We start from the raw sequence: 18,629 nt of genomic DNA on the forward strand, positions 1-18,629 counted from the left end.
AGTGCTTGAGTTGAAACACTGTCACCTAAGAAAGGTCATTGAAAAAGTTTCCCAGGTAGATCCTTTCCCTACCATTCCCCTTTCATCAATACTGTGAATGCACGCACCTCTTGGAGAAGACCTAACACATTGGTCCAGATTTAAATAAAGCTCTCCAAGATTGGAGAAGTTAGACTATCAGGGAAGAACCTGTGTGATCCAGCAAACCTTTAATGCATTTCTTAAAATCATTTGCTACTATTTGTCAAATGGTTTCAATCCTGGACTAGATCCATTTAAGGTTTGCTGGATCACCCAAGTTCTCCCATGATAGTCTATCTTCTCTAGTTTTGAAGAGCTTTGATAAATCATGCCCATTGGGTGACCAACCTGAAGACTTCAGAAAAGGGTTGATATATGTATACAAATATTACCTTTTTCTGAAGTCTTCAGGTTGGTCACACAATGCACTGGGTCTTCTGCTATAGCTGAGCAGGTCCATGATACCCTGTATTGTCATCGTTTAGCATCCAGCTTCCAGAAAAGACACAATTTTGTGGTGGAAAAGAACTGTTAGGGGGTACAGCCTGAGGTGCTTATTTACCTAGTTTGGGAAACAAATTAACTCCGAGTTGAACCCTAGAGAGAAGAATTGTGTGGTTCACGGGTGAACATGGTGGCAGTAAGGTAAGTATCAGTGGGTGGCGGAAGCTCTATTAACAGGCTCTGTTTGGTTTCACTAACCCATAACCGGCATGCAGCAGGTAATATTCTACACCAATCTTAAAGACAATCAGTCTGTATAAAAGCCAAGCAAATATCATTTTTATAAGCGGAGGTCAGCAATGACAGCTGATATATGCCCTTAGAAAAGGTTCCTTAAGCTGTATCTCTCAGTACTTTCAGTTTTCAGGAAAAAGGCGGTGGACATGAACGCTTAGAGCACTGACATCATATGGTATACCAGCCTGGGATAAACAGAACAAATTTCAGTGTCCTCTTCTACTTATTTATTTGTTATATTCTAAGACTGTGCACACTTCTACGAGTACCTCCATTGCCACTTCTCATTAATCACTTGTTGAGCTGTGATGATAATCTCCAATATCTCCAAATTGTACAATAATCATGATAAATGTACTCTGCGGAGATCACATTATAGCTGACAAGTAGATCTTTCTTTTAATTAGGCCACCTAGGAATATGTTTCCTACAGTGCAAGCACATTTAGCTGCTTTACATGTTCATGCAAGGAGTAAACATTATTTATTGATATAGTCCTTTTTTTTGCTGCTTTTAGTGACCTCTAAGACTATATTTTTTTGTGGAGATAGTTTTACATTTACTTTCAAGCTTGTTTTTCTATTTTAACTCATTAATACAGTTTTGTATTCTATTGAATTATATAAAAAGTGTAAAAAAGTCTAAAGCCCTTATGTAGAATATATCTAGGGTACAATCACCAGTGTGCCATCACCACCACAATGTTCTCCTTATCAGCAAAGGTATGTCTATGTTTCCTTCATGGCCCATAATTACACTTACCAAATGTGTTTTATATTTTTGGTCTTTGCATAACTTTATAGGTAAAGTCAATTCACAAAGATAAATGCAGGGGTTTTGATTTTTCAAAGGATTTTGATTGGATTTTGGTTGTAGATTCAGATGCCATTGTCCCAGCTGGACAGTGATCGAGTTTACATATATGTTTGTGAGTGCATGGAACCTGCAGCCTTCAGGCTACAATTGGGTCCAAACCATCAGATCTCAGAATCTTCTCTTTTCTTAACTATCATAGCTGCTTGTGGTCTTTGGGGAACTTTAACCCATTGGTGATGACTTCAGCTATCAACGTGTATGCAATGTATTGCTTTATAACATGGGTTTACCACTTTATGGATGTTATCTATCGACCATGTTATTTTTCTCCCTCTCCCATTTTTACCTAGTTTTTTTTCTACAATTTTGCATAGCTCCTTGCCAATTCAGTTTCTTTCAATATGACCAAAATTTGGAATTTTTTTTCAATATTCTTACCAACATTTGTTGTTTAGTTCACTGACCCTTTGTAGCACTTCTTTATTTACGTATTTTAGAATTTTTTTACTATAAAAAGCATAAAGAGGATCTGAAAGAGACTCTTTATTAGTAAGATGTTTGATTTAAAACCTCTTTTGCCAGTTATTTACCATTTTGCATCCAACAAGTCATTCCAGCAGATCAAAATAATCACATGGCACATGGGTATCATCATTTACACCCATGCTTAAGGCAACATTATGGACATAATTCCATTTTGCTGGATCATCAAGCTTCAGCCATAATAGTCTATCTTTTCCAGTCTTGGAGACCTTAAATAAATCAAGTCCAATATCTAAAGCCACTGTTTAAGCCAGCTTTCCTCAACTTTTTTACACGGGGTAATCCTTCAAAATAACTTTCACGTCGTAGGAAACCCCTGCTATAACAACTATATCCACAGCTCACAGTACATTAGCATGCTGGTCTATGGAACCCTGGTTGAGAAACACTGGGTTAAGCCATGTAGGTTGAGTAATAGGATGTGGAGGATAAATAAAACCAAATTGATTATAAACTTAAAGTTTATTTACTTTACAAAGTGAATACTCAATAACCAAAATCCACATAGCTTTATGTCTTTTCCTTCATTCTATATAGAATGCTGTATAGAATAGGATAGATAAGATGCACCAGATAAGATGCCATAGTAACTTATCAGACCTTACAGAGGTAAGGTCTGATAAGTGACTACCTTATCCTATCTGGTGCAGCTCATCTAATGTTGGTTTGGTGGATAATTAGAGATCATTAAAAGCACAAGAAGTTGTTAATGATTCTCTAGACAAATAAACAGCCATTTTTTTATTTTCATACTGACAAAGATCCTGACCTGTTCCTTGGGGAGATTCAGAACCCCTATGACCTATGGTAAAGGTCAACAGCTACAATATATGATAAATGTCCACTGGTTTCATTTCAGCCATTTCATTAAACCTATTGACTTTTTGGGGCTTCACATGAAATTATATCTTTATACATGCATTTAATATAAAGTGCTGTTTCAAGAAAAGAGAAATCCCAAGTCAGCTGACATGTTGTATTGTTTTGCTTTCCAGTCTGTTGATTTTAGCAAATAAATAGCAATTATGCATCAAGATGTGCCATATCTCCACACTACAGTGTAAATTGATATGGGAGAAATGCAGGGGCTGTTTTTGTCTTCTTGTGTCTGCCATCATTTTTTTTTTGTGGATAAGGCAGAGAAAAGTTAAAACTGTTGGGTTTTTTGTCTATCCAGGCTTGTGATAATTTCTGTCCTGCTGTTTAACCAAACAGGAACTGGAGTAAATCTTCTACAGCTACACAAGTGCTTTTTTTTACAAAATGCTTTTTCGTAGAGAAGGGGGCATGCTCATGATACAGAAAGTGATGGGAAATCTATCTGTCACTGGGGAAGATTCCAGGAAAAATCAGACATAGGTTCTAATTCTCAAAGGCAACACAGGCAGCCATAAAAAAGATGTTCTTAGCCTTGCCTATCTAAGACCATATTCAAACCTCCTTTGGAGCTGAAGTTACACTTTAAAGTTGAACTGTGGTCTTTTATAAATATTTTAGTTATTTAGGAATTCTTAAAAAAAAGACGCTGTGATTTCCTTACAGAAGTAATACTGACTTCAGCCTTGAAAATAACAGCCTGAATGCTAAGACTTCTGGCAGGCATTGTGCATGTCTTATATCATAGTGTACCCCCCCACCACCACTTTTTTGTGGTTCCTTTATAGAAGCTCCCCTCCTCCTGCTCCCCCTTTTCCAGTAGTAATTCAGCAGGTCAACTCCCCCTATTCCTCTCTTTAGTGTCAGAATGCTGACACTGGATGTGAACTAATGCTCTTCTTGAACTTTGAGGATGAATTGGGTCACAATGTCTGGAGCTTCAGAGGACAGTGAGAGCTTTTTTTTAACACATTTGTATTGCTTTTAAAAGCCTGAACCTCAAAAACATGTATTATATTACAGCTTACCAGTCCTTGGTGGTGACTTCATTATTTGTCAATTTTAAGCATATTTGCCTGGTGATTCTGCCATTACCACACTTTGTCATAAGGTTGCACAGTTCTCTTACTGCATTAAATCATATATCTTATAAATAAGAGACGTTATTGATATGGTTTATGTGCCTTGTGTAATATGTAAATGTTTGACTAGCTTCGTTACACTTCACTTTAGTGTCAGATGGAGTTATATACATACTTGGTTTCTTTACCAAAACTAATCCTTATGAGGGTTATATAGAAATGCTGCATCCGCCATAGAAAAAAAAATAGATATAAAACTGTGTTAAGCATCTGCAGGGCGTTTTGTCATGGAGCAAGTGAACTAATGGCTGTGTAATTCTCTTTTCTTCCTGCTTGTCACGCACCCCTCGGCAAAGGCTCAGGTTGGTATTTTATTCTCTGTATTGATTGTCATTCACTTAACAATATTTTTATTCCTGATTACAACCTGTAAATGTGCGGCGTATATATAGGTGACTGCACTTATTTACCCAAAAACTTTGGTCTATAATTTGCTCATTGCAAATTTGAATAACATAAGACTTTCTGTAAGGCTAAATGCTTTTCTTCCTAAGCTGTTAAATGTTAACATCTGGCCAGGCTGTGATCATTCAAGTACTTATATACTCTTACTAGCAGTATATTTAACTTTAAAACAATCCCTCAATGACAACAGTAAGTGCAGGCACTGTGGAGCAATTCATCTTTAAAGCTTACCACAGGAGTAATGAAATTGCCCGTCCAGCCTTGGACCTCCAAGCAGTGACTTAGCAGCTCAGTTCACCCTGCACCATGGTTCCAGAGATACTTCCAGGCTGCTGAGGGGGAGCTTAGTTGCTGAGTCAGTATTTAGAAGGGGAATTAGAATTAGCTTAGCTGCTAAGCACAGTGCTCAGGGGGAGCAAAATAAATTCTCCTACACGCGGGAGCTGAGCTGCCAAAAGAAGGACTTGGAGGACTTCAGTGTTTTGTTGAGGACTATTAGGATGAACTACTCTACAGTGCTGCTACACTATAAGCTTAGGGGCATATTTATAAAGTAGATCCTAATGCTGACATTGACCAAACATTCTCTAGTAACGTATTTTCCAGTTTAGTCTGTTTTCACTGGCAGGGATTGATGCTCAACCAAAGAAAATTTGGTGAAGGTCAGATTTTTTTGCTTTAAAATTAGACCCCATTGATTTTTTTTGCATCTTTATTGCTTAGCTTATTTTTAGGCAAAGCCTCAAAGGGTTTCCATTGGGTACAGTGCTCATTGACACTATGGGGCACATTTATAAAGCAATGAATGTGACTTTACCAAACAATCATTGTTGGTGAATCAAACTCTGTAGTTTAAAACACAAGCACCTGAATTATACATATATAATGAATGTTTGGTGAATGTCAGAATAATTGCTTAATAAAAATGTCGCCTTATGTTTCTGCTGTTGCAAATTATCTCAAGACCGTTATCATCAGAATGCTAGGAAGTTAGGTTGCAGGGATATTGGGTGTTGCAGGCATCTCTATGCTCTTTAGAAGAGGGTTTGATAAATCTCCTTGTACATCATTACTGTCACTCAGCCAAGCAGAACTTTGAACGCTTTCTATCTAGTCAGAATAGCAGAATCTTGTGTATGCAGTGTTGTAGGACTTCCAGTTGATTAATTATCAATCTGATTGGTCAGTTAAATGCAAAATTGTCAGGGCTATCGCTCATGCTCATACTTATAAATAGCCTGCCACAAGCCAAGAATACAATAAACATGCATTTTGTTCTTCCTTAACCTCTTAAATGGTTCTTTAAAGTAAAGGGAATCTATCTGATCAATAGGGGTTCTGGGGAGGTGTAATTGTCAGAGCCATGCTTGACTTCCAAGAACTTTGGTTGCCTTTATCCCTGGATCAATTGATATTTTTGGTGTACAGGTTTTGGCAAAGAAACCTGCACTTATGCATTTTTCTTAATATTTCATATATTGAAAGGTCTAGTTAGTACAGGGTTACTTTAATTTTTTTTTTGTGAAATATGTTTATCTGATTCTGTTATGATGGGGAACACTTTTGGAAAACAAAACTTCTCTATAAAAATACCTTCTGTGTTAGTGCTGCACCTTCACTTAGTCTACCCCGGGGCTTGTAAGGCAGCAATTAAGAGTACAGTTGATGATATAATTGGTAGCTATTCTCTGCTCTGTTGAATTGCCCTTCAGAGAAAGATAGGAAAAATTCAGATTTCTTGTGCATCTGTTTTTTTTCTACCTTCCTTTATTTTATTAGAACAGCCATGAATCGTGTGGGTGGGGATCCAGTTTGATATAAAAGGAGTCTTTAAGCTGTACGCTGCTGACTGCGATATAACTCTGATTCACTTTTTACTTCAACTCTTCTAAAGAATCTGAAAAGCTACTGAATTATTTACAGCAACTGAACATTTTATTATAGAAAAAAAAATGATTTAGTGTCTAAAGTCGCATCGCATTTGCAGAGATGGTAGATGTAATGGGGTAATTATTGTTGTGCACGGTTGTCCTCATTTTCCCCGCAATAGAAATGATTTTATTTCTCACAGTCCTCACAGTAAACATGTAGTTATTTTGTACCTAAACTGGTATTAGAAATTAAATACTGCAAATTTCTCCCTAACGTAAGCTAGAAAAGTGAAGCCTAGGCTGCTCGCATCCTGCACTTCTTTTATGGTCCTATCTAAATTATTGTCGCATTGACAAACCAATAGAAATGTGTGTAAAAGGGTGCTGTGGTTGTAGTGCCATTCAAGGATAAAATATTCAAGATATTATTTCTCATAATTTAAGTACTTTTCAGGCATATTGTAATTAAACAATTCATGCCTTCTTCTTCTTATATTATCATATTAATATAGTATTTATAAAGCGCCAACATAATATGCAGCGCTGTACATTAAATAGGGGTTGCAAATGACAGACAGATACAGACAGTGACACAGGAGGAGGAGAGAAGCCTGCCCTGAAGAGCTTACAAACTAGGAGGGGGGGAGAGTATCACACAATAGATAGGGGGATATGGAATGGTGGAAAGTATTTAGGGTTTTAAGAGACAGAAGAAGATGGGTAACCAAATTGAAAAAGATGGGTTTTAAGGGCTCTTTTAAAGGAGCAGGGAAGTAGGAGCAAGCCGAATGGGTAGTGGAAGACCATTCTAAAGAATCAGGGTAGCCCTAGAAAAATCTTGGAGCTGTGCATGTGATGAGGTTATGAGAAAGGAAGTTAGTAGTCATTGAAGGAGTGAAGAGAGCGGGTAGAGAAGTATTTTTCTACTGGGTAAGAAAGGTAAGTGGGACAAGAACTGTGGAGGGATTTGAAGGCAAAACACAGGAGCTTGAGTTTGATTCTAAGGTGAAATGGAAGGCAATGAAGAGAACCACAAAGAGATGCAGCAGAAGAAGAGCAGCGGCACGGATGGATAGGTCTGGCTGCAGCATTCATAATAGATTGTAGAGGAGAGAGTCGGGTTAGGGGAATACCAGAGAGGAGGATGTTACAGTAGTCCAGGCAAGATATGATAAGAGCGTTTACAAGGAGTCCAGTGATCTCTGGGGACAGGTCAGAAAGGTCAGAATCGAAGGTGATGCCAAGACAACGTGCCTGAGGGGAGGGATGAATTATCAACAATTATATATATATATATATATATATATATATATGTACTGGGGGGGATGGGGCAACCTAAAGGACAGCGCCACAAGTTGTAAATGTCCTTTAAGGTAACTGATACTGTGACTACGGAGGCAAAGCAAACTTTTGCACTCAAGGTCATTTTACAGCTGTCCATTACAAATACATTTTATAAATGATTGTTTTTGAGTGGCATTTTATTTTAAATAAGTAAAATGCTTCTTCACGGTCCAACAATTTCATCTGTTTGAGAACAGAGCTGAGCTCTTCTTTGTCTCCTTTTGATTGCCATTATACTTGAATAGAACTATTTAACTTGTAGATGATGTGAATGTGTCTTTAATGAGACATGAGAGTGAGTTTCTTTGCGGCAAGCCCGAGCCTTGAACTTAAGTTGAAAAGTTGATCTTGAAATGCCAATCTTTGAAGTGTCTCAGTACAGACAAGTCTGGAGAGCCCGTCTCTATTGAACTGCATTGAAAATGTCACAAGAAAAGTACATCACTTCAGAAGGTTAATGATGGAGGTTGTAGCACAGAGACAGATGTATTTTGAGATTTGAGTAGGCAGATTTCACTTGTACCCTCAATGACCTCATATAAGAAACCATTGTGTAAGTTAACTTGGAGTATGAAAATATTCATATTCAAAATGTTTAAAGGTAAACAGCTGCATTCTGCCGAAATACAGATTTTAAATTTTAAGTTTATCTATCAGTAAGTTGTGTTTTTATTTTTTACAAGATTATTATTATATAGATACTATATAGATATATTATATAGATACTATATAGATATATTATTCTAGATACTTCACCAAGTGGCCTGATTGTCTGTAAGATTGTGTATTCAACATACTCATTAAACAAGAGCTGAGATTGCAAATTAATTAAATAATAATTAAATTAATTAAAAAACCAGGGATGCCTCTGCCCGTGAGGACCAGCATCCAATAGAAGCAGAGCTATGTATATGTGTGTTTGAGAGGGGTGGTATATAAGAGGTGCTCCAATTGGCTACTGGTTTTTAAGAAGCATTCCCTGCTATGTAAGCTGCTACTGTAGAGTAAGTAAAACCAAACCCAAAGCCCACATCCCACATCCCACACCCCACACAGATCAGTCAGTATTACTGTAACTGTCAGACATTTGACAATTAACATAATATTTGACTTTAACACCATTTGATGTCTATGGCAGTCTACAGTAGTCCTATCTGGGATACAGATTGGCAAATCAAGAAAAGGACTGATATTTCAATAAAGAAATTCCATTTTTTTAAGAGAGGTTTTACTTTGGAGTTGCCACCCAACCCTTCTCATATGCATGGAGAGAAGGGAGTATTTATTTTTTATTTTCAACCACAGACTTTTACTATATATATATATATATATATATATATATATATATATATATATATATCATATTTTGTCTGTTTTAAAAAATGCTACAGGAAAATACCTAACTTCTTTCAGTGAGCAATTCAGTACCTCTTCTGCAGTGAAATCACTATCCAGTACATTTTGTTGGACCACAGAAAACCTCCCTATCTCATTTCCTCTTTACCAAAAGCTGAATAATGATTATTGGTGATGAATGAATATTTACCTATTGTTTTCTTCACACAAGTTTATTTCATTATCATACAGCAATCATCTTGTTTAGCTTATAGAATTTAAAACATTTTTTAAATATTCTTTTGAAATCCTCTGTATTTTTGGTGCATATTATGGCTTGTTACAATAAAACATGTTTTTAAGGCAACACCTACCTTTTTCTATGGCTACCAATGAATGCAGCACAATTTGCGTGGTATACTTTTAACCCATTGGCAATGGTCGCATCCATTATAGGGATCTTATAGAGGGGCCTGGAAAAATATTGGTCTGGAATATAATCATGATTCAGATATATCCAATGGAATGGTCCAATGGCCCTGGTGAGGTGACCCCTGCCTAACAAAGTGCCTCCAGTTGGATTGCCCAGAATAAGGGTCACCAAGTAGAAAGTTCTATAAAGAGCATAAGACCAAAATGAGTCTAGGTCAATGTAATCATTCATCAGAATACTCATTGTACTATCCAACGTGTTTCGGGGGCAAACAACTCCTTTTCATCAGGGCTCAGAAGAAATATGTTGGCTTGAATGGACTCAAAACATGGTAACATTAAAATTCACATAATTATTTGCATAGCTAGTGAGGTTTTTTTTTTCTACTATACATCGCCAATGCAAGAAATATTACAAATTTTATTATTTTTATTTTTTCATGAACTATTATCATTGAAAAATTGGTTCTTGATCCAGAAATACATAAATTATGAGTTTATAAAAATGCAGAAAAATTGGGGGGAGAATAGTAAGGTATATGTTATTAAATGTAGATTATTGACTCAAGAAAAATTCAGATAGCTGCTATGTTTATAAAGGGCCAACATATGGTTGATTTTAAGCACCTAACATGGGGAGAATTTAGTGTAAATTATTTCACTAAATGGATTTGTCTTTCAATAATTGGACTGGAGGGAATATTGCCCAGGCAGCTAGAAAATGAGTGATTCACTGTATCCAGCAAGAATAATGGATTTGCAGAGATCCTGTCATTTAAGAAATTATAGAAGGTTGTGTCATAATTATGATTGATGAAAGGCTTTATTTCATGCCAGGATGGTGCACAGCAGCGAGTGAGAGTTTGTCATCTCTGCATATTATCTCTCTCCTATAGATTACAAGCTTCACAGATACCGTATTAGTTAGGACCCATGAAAAAGAGGATTGTATGTTTTTTTTTGCATTTCTCCTGAAATAAAATCTAGCACTATTTGGATATTAAATGCCCATAAAGGTAGGTAAAGGACAAAGGACTAGTTACCAGTAGACAAGGCTTTGCTTCCTCATTTCAGAGCCTCCAGCAAGGAGAACCGTGAGCAGAACTTAAGATGATATCACCAAATCTTACTCCAAATCTCTTAAGACAAATAGTGCAAGGCAGTAGTGCATCTTACATTTCAGAGTGCCTAGGTACACTTGCATACCAAAAACTGGACTGCTATTTTCAAGGGAACTTTTATGACACAATAAATATTTCTAAGGGGACTGTTTATAAAGCAGAAAATCTGACAAATACTGATACATTCAGTGGTGGAGAACCAATTGCTACCAATAAAACACATGGACCTGAAAGATTCTCTACCAGGGAATATTTCAGTGACTGTGAAATTAATTGCTTTAAAAATAGACCCCTAATAGTTTCCTATAACAATGCAAATTTTCACTTTTCAAATTCAGGTCCACTTAAAAGATGCAATCAAGCAGTCTCTGTGTCTATACCCAAACCTGACCTTCATGCACAATAAACTACAATTGATTAGGTGTATTGTGGCATATCTATTACACATTATGTTTGTTTATTAGGTAATCCTGTGCTGCATAGCTTCTTTAAAAAGGTGGCCTTTCTGTTTTCACAATGGGCCTTAAAAAAACTCTCCAAGACTGGAGACGATAAATGGTCATGAGAGAACCTGGGTGATCCAGCAAACCTGGAATAGATTTCTTAAAACCATTTGCTATAATTCGGCAAATGTTTTCAATCATTCAAGCCAGGTTCACTAGGTGATAGTCTATCTTCTCTAGTATTAGAGAGCTTTGGTAAGTTAGGCTCCTTGTCTCCATTTTACCGCCAAAATTTTCCATAAGCAGGGTGACTGGCCCATCTTCATTTCCACCCAGATAGTTTCAACATCATTATCATCATCAGAACTTTCTGAAGTAGGTGGACGTGAAGGGGTTGAGTTATTTTAGGATTTAGACAGTTCAATTAGCAAATTTTCCAATTTTATTGAAAATTTCATTTACCTTAATAAATTGGATAAAGCTCTGGTGACTTGAACCATCGTTTTATGCACAAGAAAAAAACCCAGAGGTTTTAGATTTCCTTGGATGTAATTGGGTATTCTTTGCAAAGTAGTTTCTTTTAAGTGAAAATGACCCTTGCTGAAGGATAGTTTATTTTTCTATGTGAGCAACTTATATTTCTTTAGTAAATCAACCCCAAAGAGTGGGAGCCTCTGCAATGTGAACTGTTTTTTCCCTAAATATAAATGAAATGGTGGCGGTTAGCTAGGAGCAGTTTACACCCCTAGGAAGGGGGATGGGGTGGTGAATTCTACAGGTTAGGGCAGGTGCCAACACTTGATTCTTAAAAATATATTATGATACAAAGATTACAATATAGAATAGAAAGTATTAAATTTAAAAAGGTACCTGAGCATTTTCCTATGTACAATAAAAGTTAGGCAATGCAACAAAGATCGTGGATCTGTTTAAATATAATTTTAAATATAACAAATTGCACAATTAAAAGTATATATTATTTGCTGGGGTCATGCTCCATATTGCCTGTGACACTGTCCTTGGATTTGTATGGGTATGCAGGTTCTCCCTGCCCTTGCCCAACATCACCTCACTTTGCATAAGGGTGATATTACAATATTTTTCCTATGGATAGCAATAGGATTGCTAAAAAGGGCAATGCAACACAGATCAGTGAAGAAGGAAATAAAGTATTTTACCAGTAGGTACCAGTACTGGGGGGGATGGGGCAACCTAAAGGACAGCGCCACAAGTTGTAAATGTCCTTTAAGGTAACTGATACTGTGACTACGGAGGCAAAGCAAACTTTTGCACTCAAGGTCATTTTACAGCTGTCCATTACAAATACATTTTATAAATGATTGTTTTTGAGTGGCATTTTATTTTAAATAAGTAAAATGCTTCTTCACGGTCCAACAATTTCATCTGTTTGAGAACAGAGCTGAGCTCTTCTTTGTCTCCTTTTGATTGCCATTATACTTGAATAGAACTATTTAACTTGTAGATGATGTGAATGTGTCTTTAATGAGACATGAGAGTGAGTTTCTTTGCGGCAAGCCCGAGCCTTGAACTTAAGTTGAAAAGTTGATCTTGAAATGCCAATCTTTGAAGTGTCTCAGTACAGACAAGTCTGGAGAGCCCGTCTCTATTGAACTGCATTGAAAATGTCACAAGAAAAGTACATCACTTCAGAAGGTTAATGATGGAGGTTGTAGCACAGAGACAGATGTATTTTGAGATTTGAGTAGGCAGATTTCACTTGTACCCTCAATGACCTCATATAAGAAACCATTGTGTAAGTTAACTTGGAGTATGAAAATATTCATATTCAAAATGTTTAAAGGTAAACAGCTGCATTCTGCCGAAATACAGATTTTAAATTTTAAGTTTATCTATCAGTAAGTTGTGTTTTTATTTTTTACAAGATTATTATTATATAGATACTATATAGATATATTATATAGATACTATATAGATATATTATTCTAGATACTTCACCAAGTGGCCTGATTGTCTGTAAGATTGTGTATTCAACATACTCATTAAACAAGAGCTGAGATTGCAAATTAATTAAATAATAATTAAATTAATTAAAAAACCAGGGATGCCTCTGCCCGTGAGGACCAGCATCCAATAGAAGCAGAGCTATGTATATGTGTGTTTGAGAGGGGTGGTATATAAGAGGTGCTCCAATTGGCTACTGGTTTTTAAGAAGCATTCCCTGCTATGTAAGCTGCTACTGTAGAGTAAGTAAAACCAAACCCAAAGCCCACATCCCACATCCCACACCCCACACAGATCAGTCAGTATTACTGTAACTGTCAGACATTTGACAATTAACATAATATTTGACTTTAACACCATTTGATGTCTATGGCAGTCTACAGTAGTCCTATCTGGGATACAGATTGGCAAATCAAGAAAAGGACTGATATTTCAATAAAGAAATTCCATTTTTTTAAGAGAGGTTTTACTTTGGAGTTGCCACCCAACCCTTCTCATATGCATGGAGAGAAGGGAGTATTTATTTTTTATTTTCAACCACAGACTTTTACTATATATATATATATATATATATATATATATATATATATATATATATATATTATATTGTCATGGTACACATGTACAGGATCACTTTATAGCACTCCCCTTTTTTTAGGAGTGTGTTATTATTCTCTGTGCTGGCCAAGCTCTTCTGTTGCTCCTCTCAACTTCCTTCCTTCTTAGCCTTTAATGTAAGAGAAAAGGGAAACCATTCCCAACTTGGATTCCTCCAAAAGTTTCTAGGGGTTCCTTTACCTGTGATTAATTGACCTCCCATTTAATGATGTCTGCCTAGTTCTAGAATCCATGCCATTTGCAAAGTGAAATGCAAAGAGCAAAAGCAAAGCTGCAAGATAGCCGTGGTGGTTTTAGTTGTCTGTATAGGTGGCAACAATAAGAAGGGGCATTTATTCCACTGACCACCACTGTAGTATTATTGTTCCCCACTGATACCCTGAAACCATGAAATGGTATTAGCTGGTGCTCCATGGGAGCTAAAAATTATGTCTAAGGTTTTGGGGTAAAAGGTTGTGAAAGACTGATATAGTGTATCATTTTAAAGGGATTTCTAAATCTGCTAGCCCTGTTGCCATTGCATACTGAAAAAGGATCTTAAGCCCTTTGGGTATTTACAGAAGAGAGGCTTTCACTGCTAAATAACAATAATGAAATACATTAAACCAATATGTAATCTTAGAGTAGATTTTTTGCTGAAAGAAAATTATCTGGTGACGGGGCCTCTTTAAATGATCAATCACTGGTAATACTAGAATGAAACAATGTGCTTGAAATAGATAAGAGGGATACTTGTATGAGCCAACAGACAGTGGAGAGAGATGATGACAGGACAAAGGTGACTTTGACTACCCCTATGAGGCTTGAACACATAGAAAAGAATATCAGGTAAATGAGATTGGCTGCAGAAAAGTAGTGTGGTGCAATGAGATGTCTCAAATTGTATTGATTTTCTTTTATTCATTAAAGTAGTTGGGCTGGGAAAGCTAGTAACTAATGACATGACCCCTAAGTTGTAGTAGACAGGCACAAACCTGCAGCCAGTATTGTGCTCAACAAACTTGTTGATTTTCCAATCAGTAATCAATTAGTTAGAGGTTCTAAAACACTACACATGTGTGTATAGTATTCTTCCATTTTCTCATTTAGAAAGTGATCAGAATCTGAATGGGATTTAATTGATCATTCACACTCAACTCATACCTTTGATCAGTGTTTACCGGTGTGCTTGATTGCTCAACTCTGAATGAAGGACCAAAAATGGCTATGATGACTATTGAATTCACTTTGATTGGAACTCAGATCCTAAGTGAAAATGAGCTCACATGTACTAAACCCTAGACATGGACACGGTTTCTCTTACTGATATGTAACCATTCAGAATTTCATTACTCGGACAGTAAGATCCTGAGGTTCGGAATGCAATACAAAGAAGGATGAAATGTATTTTAATTGATGTTGAAGTGTTAAAGATGGTTGTTAGTGCTGTGGTAGCTTCAAAGAACCCCTCATCTAGAGGCAATATTGCCAAATTCCAACTATCAAAAATAGATTTCACACACAAGATGGATCAGAAAAGTAAAATATTTAAATTTCCTATTTGATTCCAGCTTTCCTGGCTTATCACACAAGGAATTATTAGTTTTGTCTTGAAAAACCATCACTTGACTTCAGTTTCCATCAAGTGAAATACAACCTGATTACTTTTCTGAATTCCTTACAGGATATTTTATATTAGAGACTGACAATTCAAGTTCCTTTGTGTTCAAGATTAGATTGTATTTCAAGGTCCTGTTGGGCACAGAGGGAAAGTTTTTACTCAGTAAACATCTATCTGAAGGATTTATTCAGTGTGACATATTAGAAAAACTTATCAGACTTATGTCAATTGAGGCAGAATGGAAAATATGGCTATAGGTTTGAAAATGATTTTCTATTAATTTGTTTTGTTTGGCAAGTTGGATTCGCTCCTTTCTTAGACAACATTTTCTGGTTTGGTCTTTCCACTCACTAGTATTCCATATTTGTATTTTCTGTGGTCTACACCAGCCTTTTATGAAATGTCATGGTTATCCATATCTTAATATTCATTATAACAACCTGAATTTTGCACCAGTTTCAAATGTCTCTTGAAAGCTTCAATTCCAAATTTAAAAAATATTTTGTGTTTTTTTACCATTCTTTAAAAATATAAAAATAGTTCTATGCGCTTGCAGTATTTGTTTGTGGTGTATTATGAGAAATCTATCAATGGAAATGTGGCATCATGATTGGGTTTGTAATGGGTAAAAAAGCCTGGCAAAACTGGAAATCAGACCAAATTCAACCATGTAAAGATTGAGTCCATTAAAGGAATAGAGGAGAACCTGGAGATTTATTAGATAAAGCACAATACAGTGATCACGCTGCCCTAGGCAATAGGACAGTTTAATTGTTGTATTGTTCTTTATCAAATAAACCTTCCAGTTCACTTTCTTACCCTGTAGACTCAATCTTTAGAGTGGTTGCAGACTGATTCCCCACGTGGCAGCAGTTTTCTTTAACCTTGTAATTGTGGTATTTCTGCAATACTGGAAAATTCTATTTGGAGATATTTTTTGATTAGGAGGTAAGAACTGTGAAAGAACCAAATGTGATGCAACTTGGAAGCAGATCAATTGCAAAAATATTAAATCACTCTAAAAATCTATTGTGGTGCCAATATCTAAACGTAGAATATGGTTGCTACAAGCAGATGCAGACAAGCCTCTGAGCCAATAAAAAACCTAATAGAATTAATTAGTTCTCAAGTCCACATATTTTGTTCTGTTCCTTATAAGCCCTGATGAAGGGTAGCATATCTTAGCCCCTAAATGTGTTGACTCTAACACATTTGGATTGCAAGGATTTTTTTTCCCTGTTATGAATTGCAAAATGCCACATTCTGCATTGATTAGTGGAAACAGAACACCATAGATAAAGAATTCATATTCATTAACACACTTTTTGTGATATCAAATTAAATACAACACTTATTTATTCTATAAAAACAATATTGGTTGGCAGTTCAAGATATATATATATATATATATATATATATATATATATATATATATATTTGACATCAAATTAAATGTTGTTAGGTCCATTATTTCATCGCCTCATCGCCTGTATTGCACCCTATGTGTTTTGCAGAAATGTCTGCTTCATCAAGAGTGGGTATACTTACAGGAAAACTGGTTATATGCGTAGGCAACCAAGTTATCATGGCCAGTCTTTACCCAAACAGTCATCATAAGCCAGGGAAAGAGTAGAGATATGAGAGAATCCATGGTTTAGTGGTTGTTTAGTGGCGGTATGGTAGAGCTTTATCCCAACCTGCTGGTATCTCTCGCTATCTGGTCATATGGAATTTATTTAGGCTGTAATCAGCTTTCTATGATTGATTTCAAATAATGTTTGTGTTTATAATACATAGTTTTGAATGCCTTTATCTATGGTGTTCTTTTTATAATATATGTGTATCTGAAATTTACCATATCATTGTGTATTGCTTAAAAGTTTAGTTCCAGTCCTTGATCAATGGGCCCGACTAATAAAACCCAAATAATGGGTTTATATCCATTTCAGGTTTGCTGGACCACCAGGTACACCCAAGTTAGTATATGCTCCCTATTCTTGGAGAGCCTTATTAAATCAGGCTCAATGTCTTTCCTTGCCAATCACCATTGTTTCCCTTGAACCTGACCAGCCCTCACAGTGCCATCTCCACCCAGGGCACAATGCAATATGCATCTGGTTTCAGCAGAAACACCATTAAGCCACCAAGCCCTGTTTGCTTCTGGTTAAGATTTGTAAATATTTTCATTTTAGACCGTTTCCACCCTGGTAACCGGTGCACATGTGATTACATACATTACAGGAAGCAAGGCTCATGTTTAAAATTGACTACTACTAGAAACGTTCCTTGCAGCTTTGTTCACAGTGTATATTTCCATTTACATTCAACACAATAATGAACACATAAGCCTTATCTCCGGCAGACTTATTGCCTTTCTGTGGGTGACAGCCATTTATACTGATGAGACTGATTTATATAGATTCCCTTTTGTGTTTCCTGACAGGTGTATGAGGTAGTCCCTTGTTATACTGAATGCAATCAGTACCTGTGGGTGTCTGAGCCGTGGTCCGCCTGCAAGCTGCACAGCGAGGGGAAGACCGCCGGCTGCGGGCTTGGAATACAAATCAGAAGAGTGCGGTGAGTGAAAGAAGCAGTTCATCTCCACTGACTGAACAATACATCATGTGTGAGCTGCTTACTGCAGTGTCAGACCTTCAGCAAAGACATCACAACTTTGTTCTGCAATGTTGTTTCCCTGCTGCCAACTGAATAACGAGATTGTGTTCTGGACACTTACAAAGAGAGATGCAGGTGTAAATGCAGCAGATGCGGCTGCAATGTGCGGCACTTTCAGATAAAGCCACCCCACAGCTTCACTCCTAATTAAAGGAAACCTCTACTGAAGGGCTGACCTCTCTTTGGAAATGCGTATTGCCTAGCTGTCACCAGCTTCAAAGCAGAACTCCAGTTTAAAATAAAAAGATAACATTAAATAACCCAAAAGATAAAATAATAAAACCAGTTTTTGCTGCACTATTCACCTTCATTTTAGAGATTTTCACTGCAGTATGCTTTTTCTCACACTAGATGTCCTCAGTCTGGTGATCAGTATCATTCAACCTAACCTTAAGCACAGGTCATGTGGACCCATCACAGCCTCTGTATGGGTAATGAGAAAAAAAGCATAGTCATGGGTTTATCTTTCTTTCACTCTACTTTTTCTACCTATAGGCACATGAACTAATTTTCTCCTTGTGCGTCTTCTACCTCTGACACTCCAGCCCTGCTTTTCTGCAACAAGCTCAAGTCAGATTCATTTATATCTGCCTAAAATATTTTCTGAGTCTATCATGAAAGGCAAACTGAGGTCAAAACACCTAATATTTATATTTTCAATG

At 36.6% G+C, this 18,629-nt stretch overlaps 1 protein-coding gene across 1 annotated transcript in view; it reads left to right on the plus strand.

The window, feature by feature from the left end:
- Positions 1-18,629, plus strand: part of THSD7B (thrombospondin type 1 domain containing 7B) — a 313,336-nt gene that overhangs the window by 232,348 nt on the left and 62,359 nt on the right. Inside the window, 1 exon segment of the mRNA XM_072418113.1 lies at positions 17,735-17,868. Coding sequence (XP_072274214.1) covers positions 17,735-17,868 — 134 coding nt within the window.

The sequence above is a fragment of the Pyxicephalus adspersus genome, chromosome 7, assembly GCF_032062135.1.
Source record: "Pyxicephalus adspersus chromosome 7, UCB_Pads_2.0, whole genome shotgun sequence".
Lineage (NCBI taxonomy): Eukaryota > Metazoa > Chordata > Amphibia > Anura > Pyxicephalidae > Pyxicephalus > Pyxicephalus adspersus.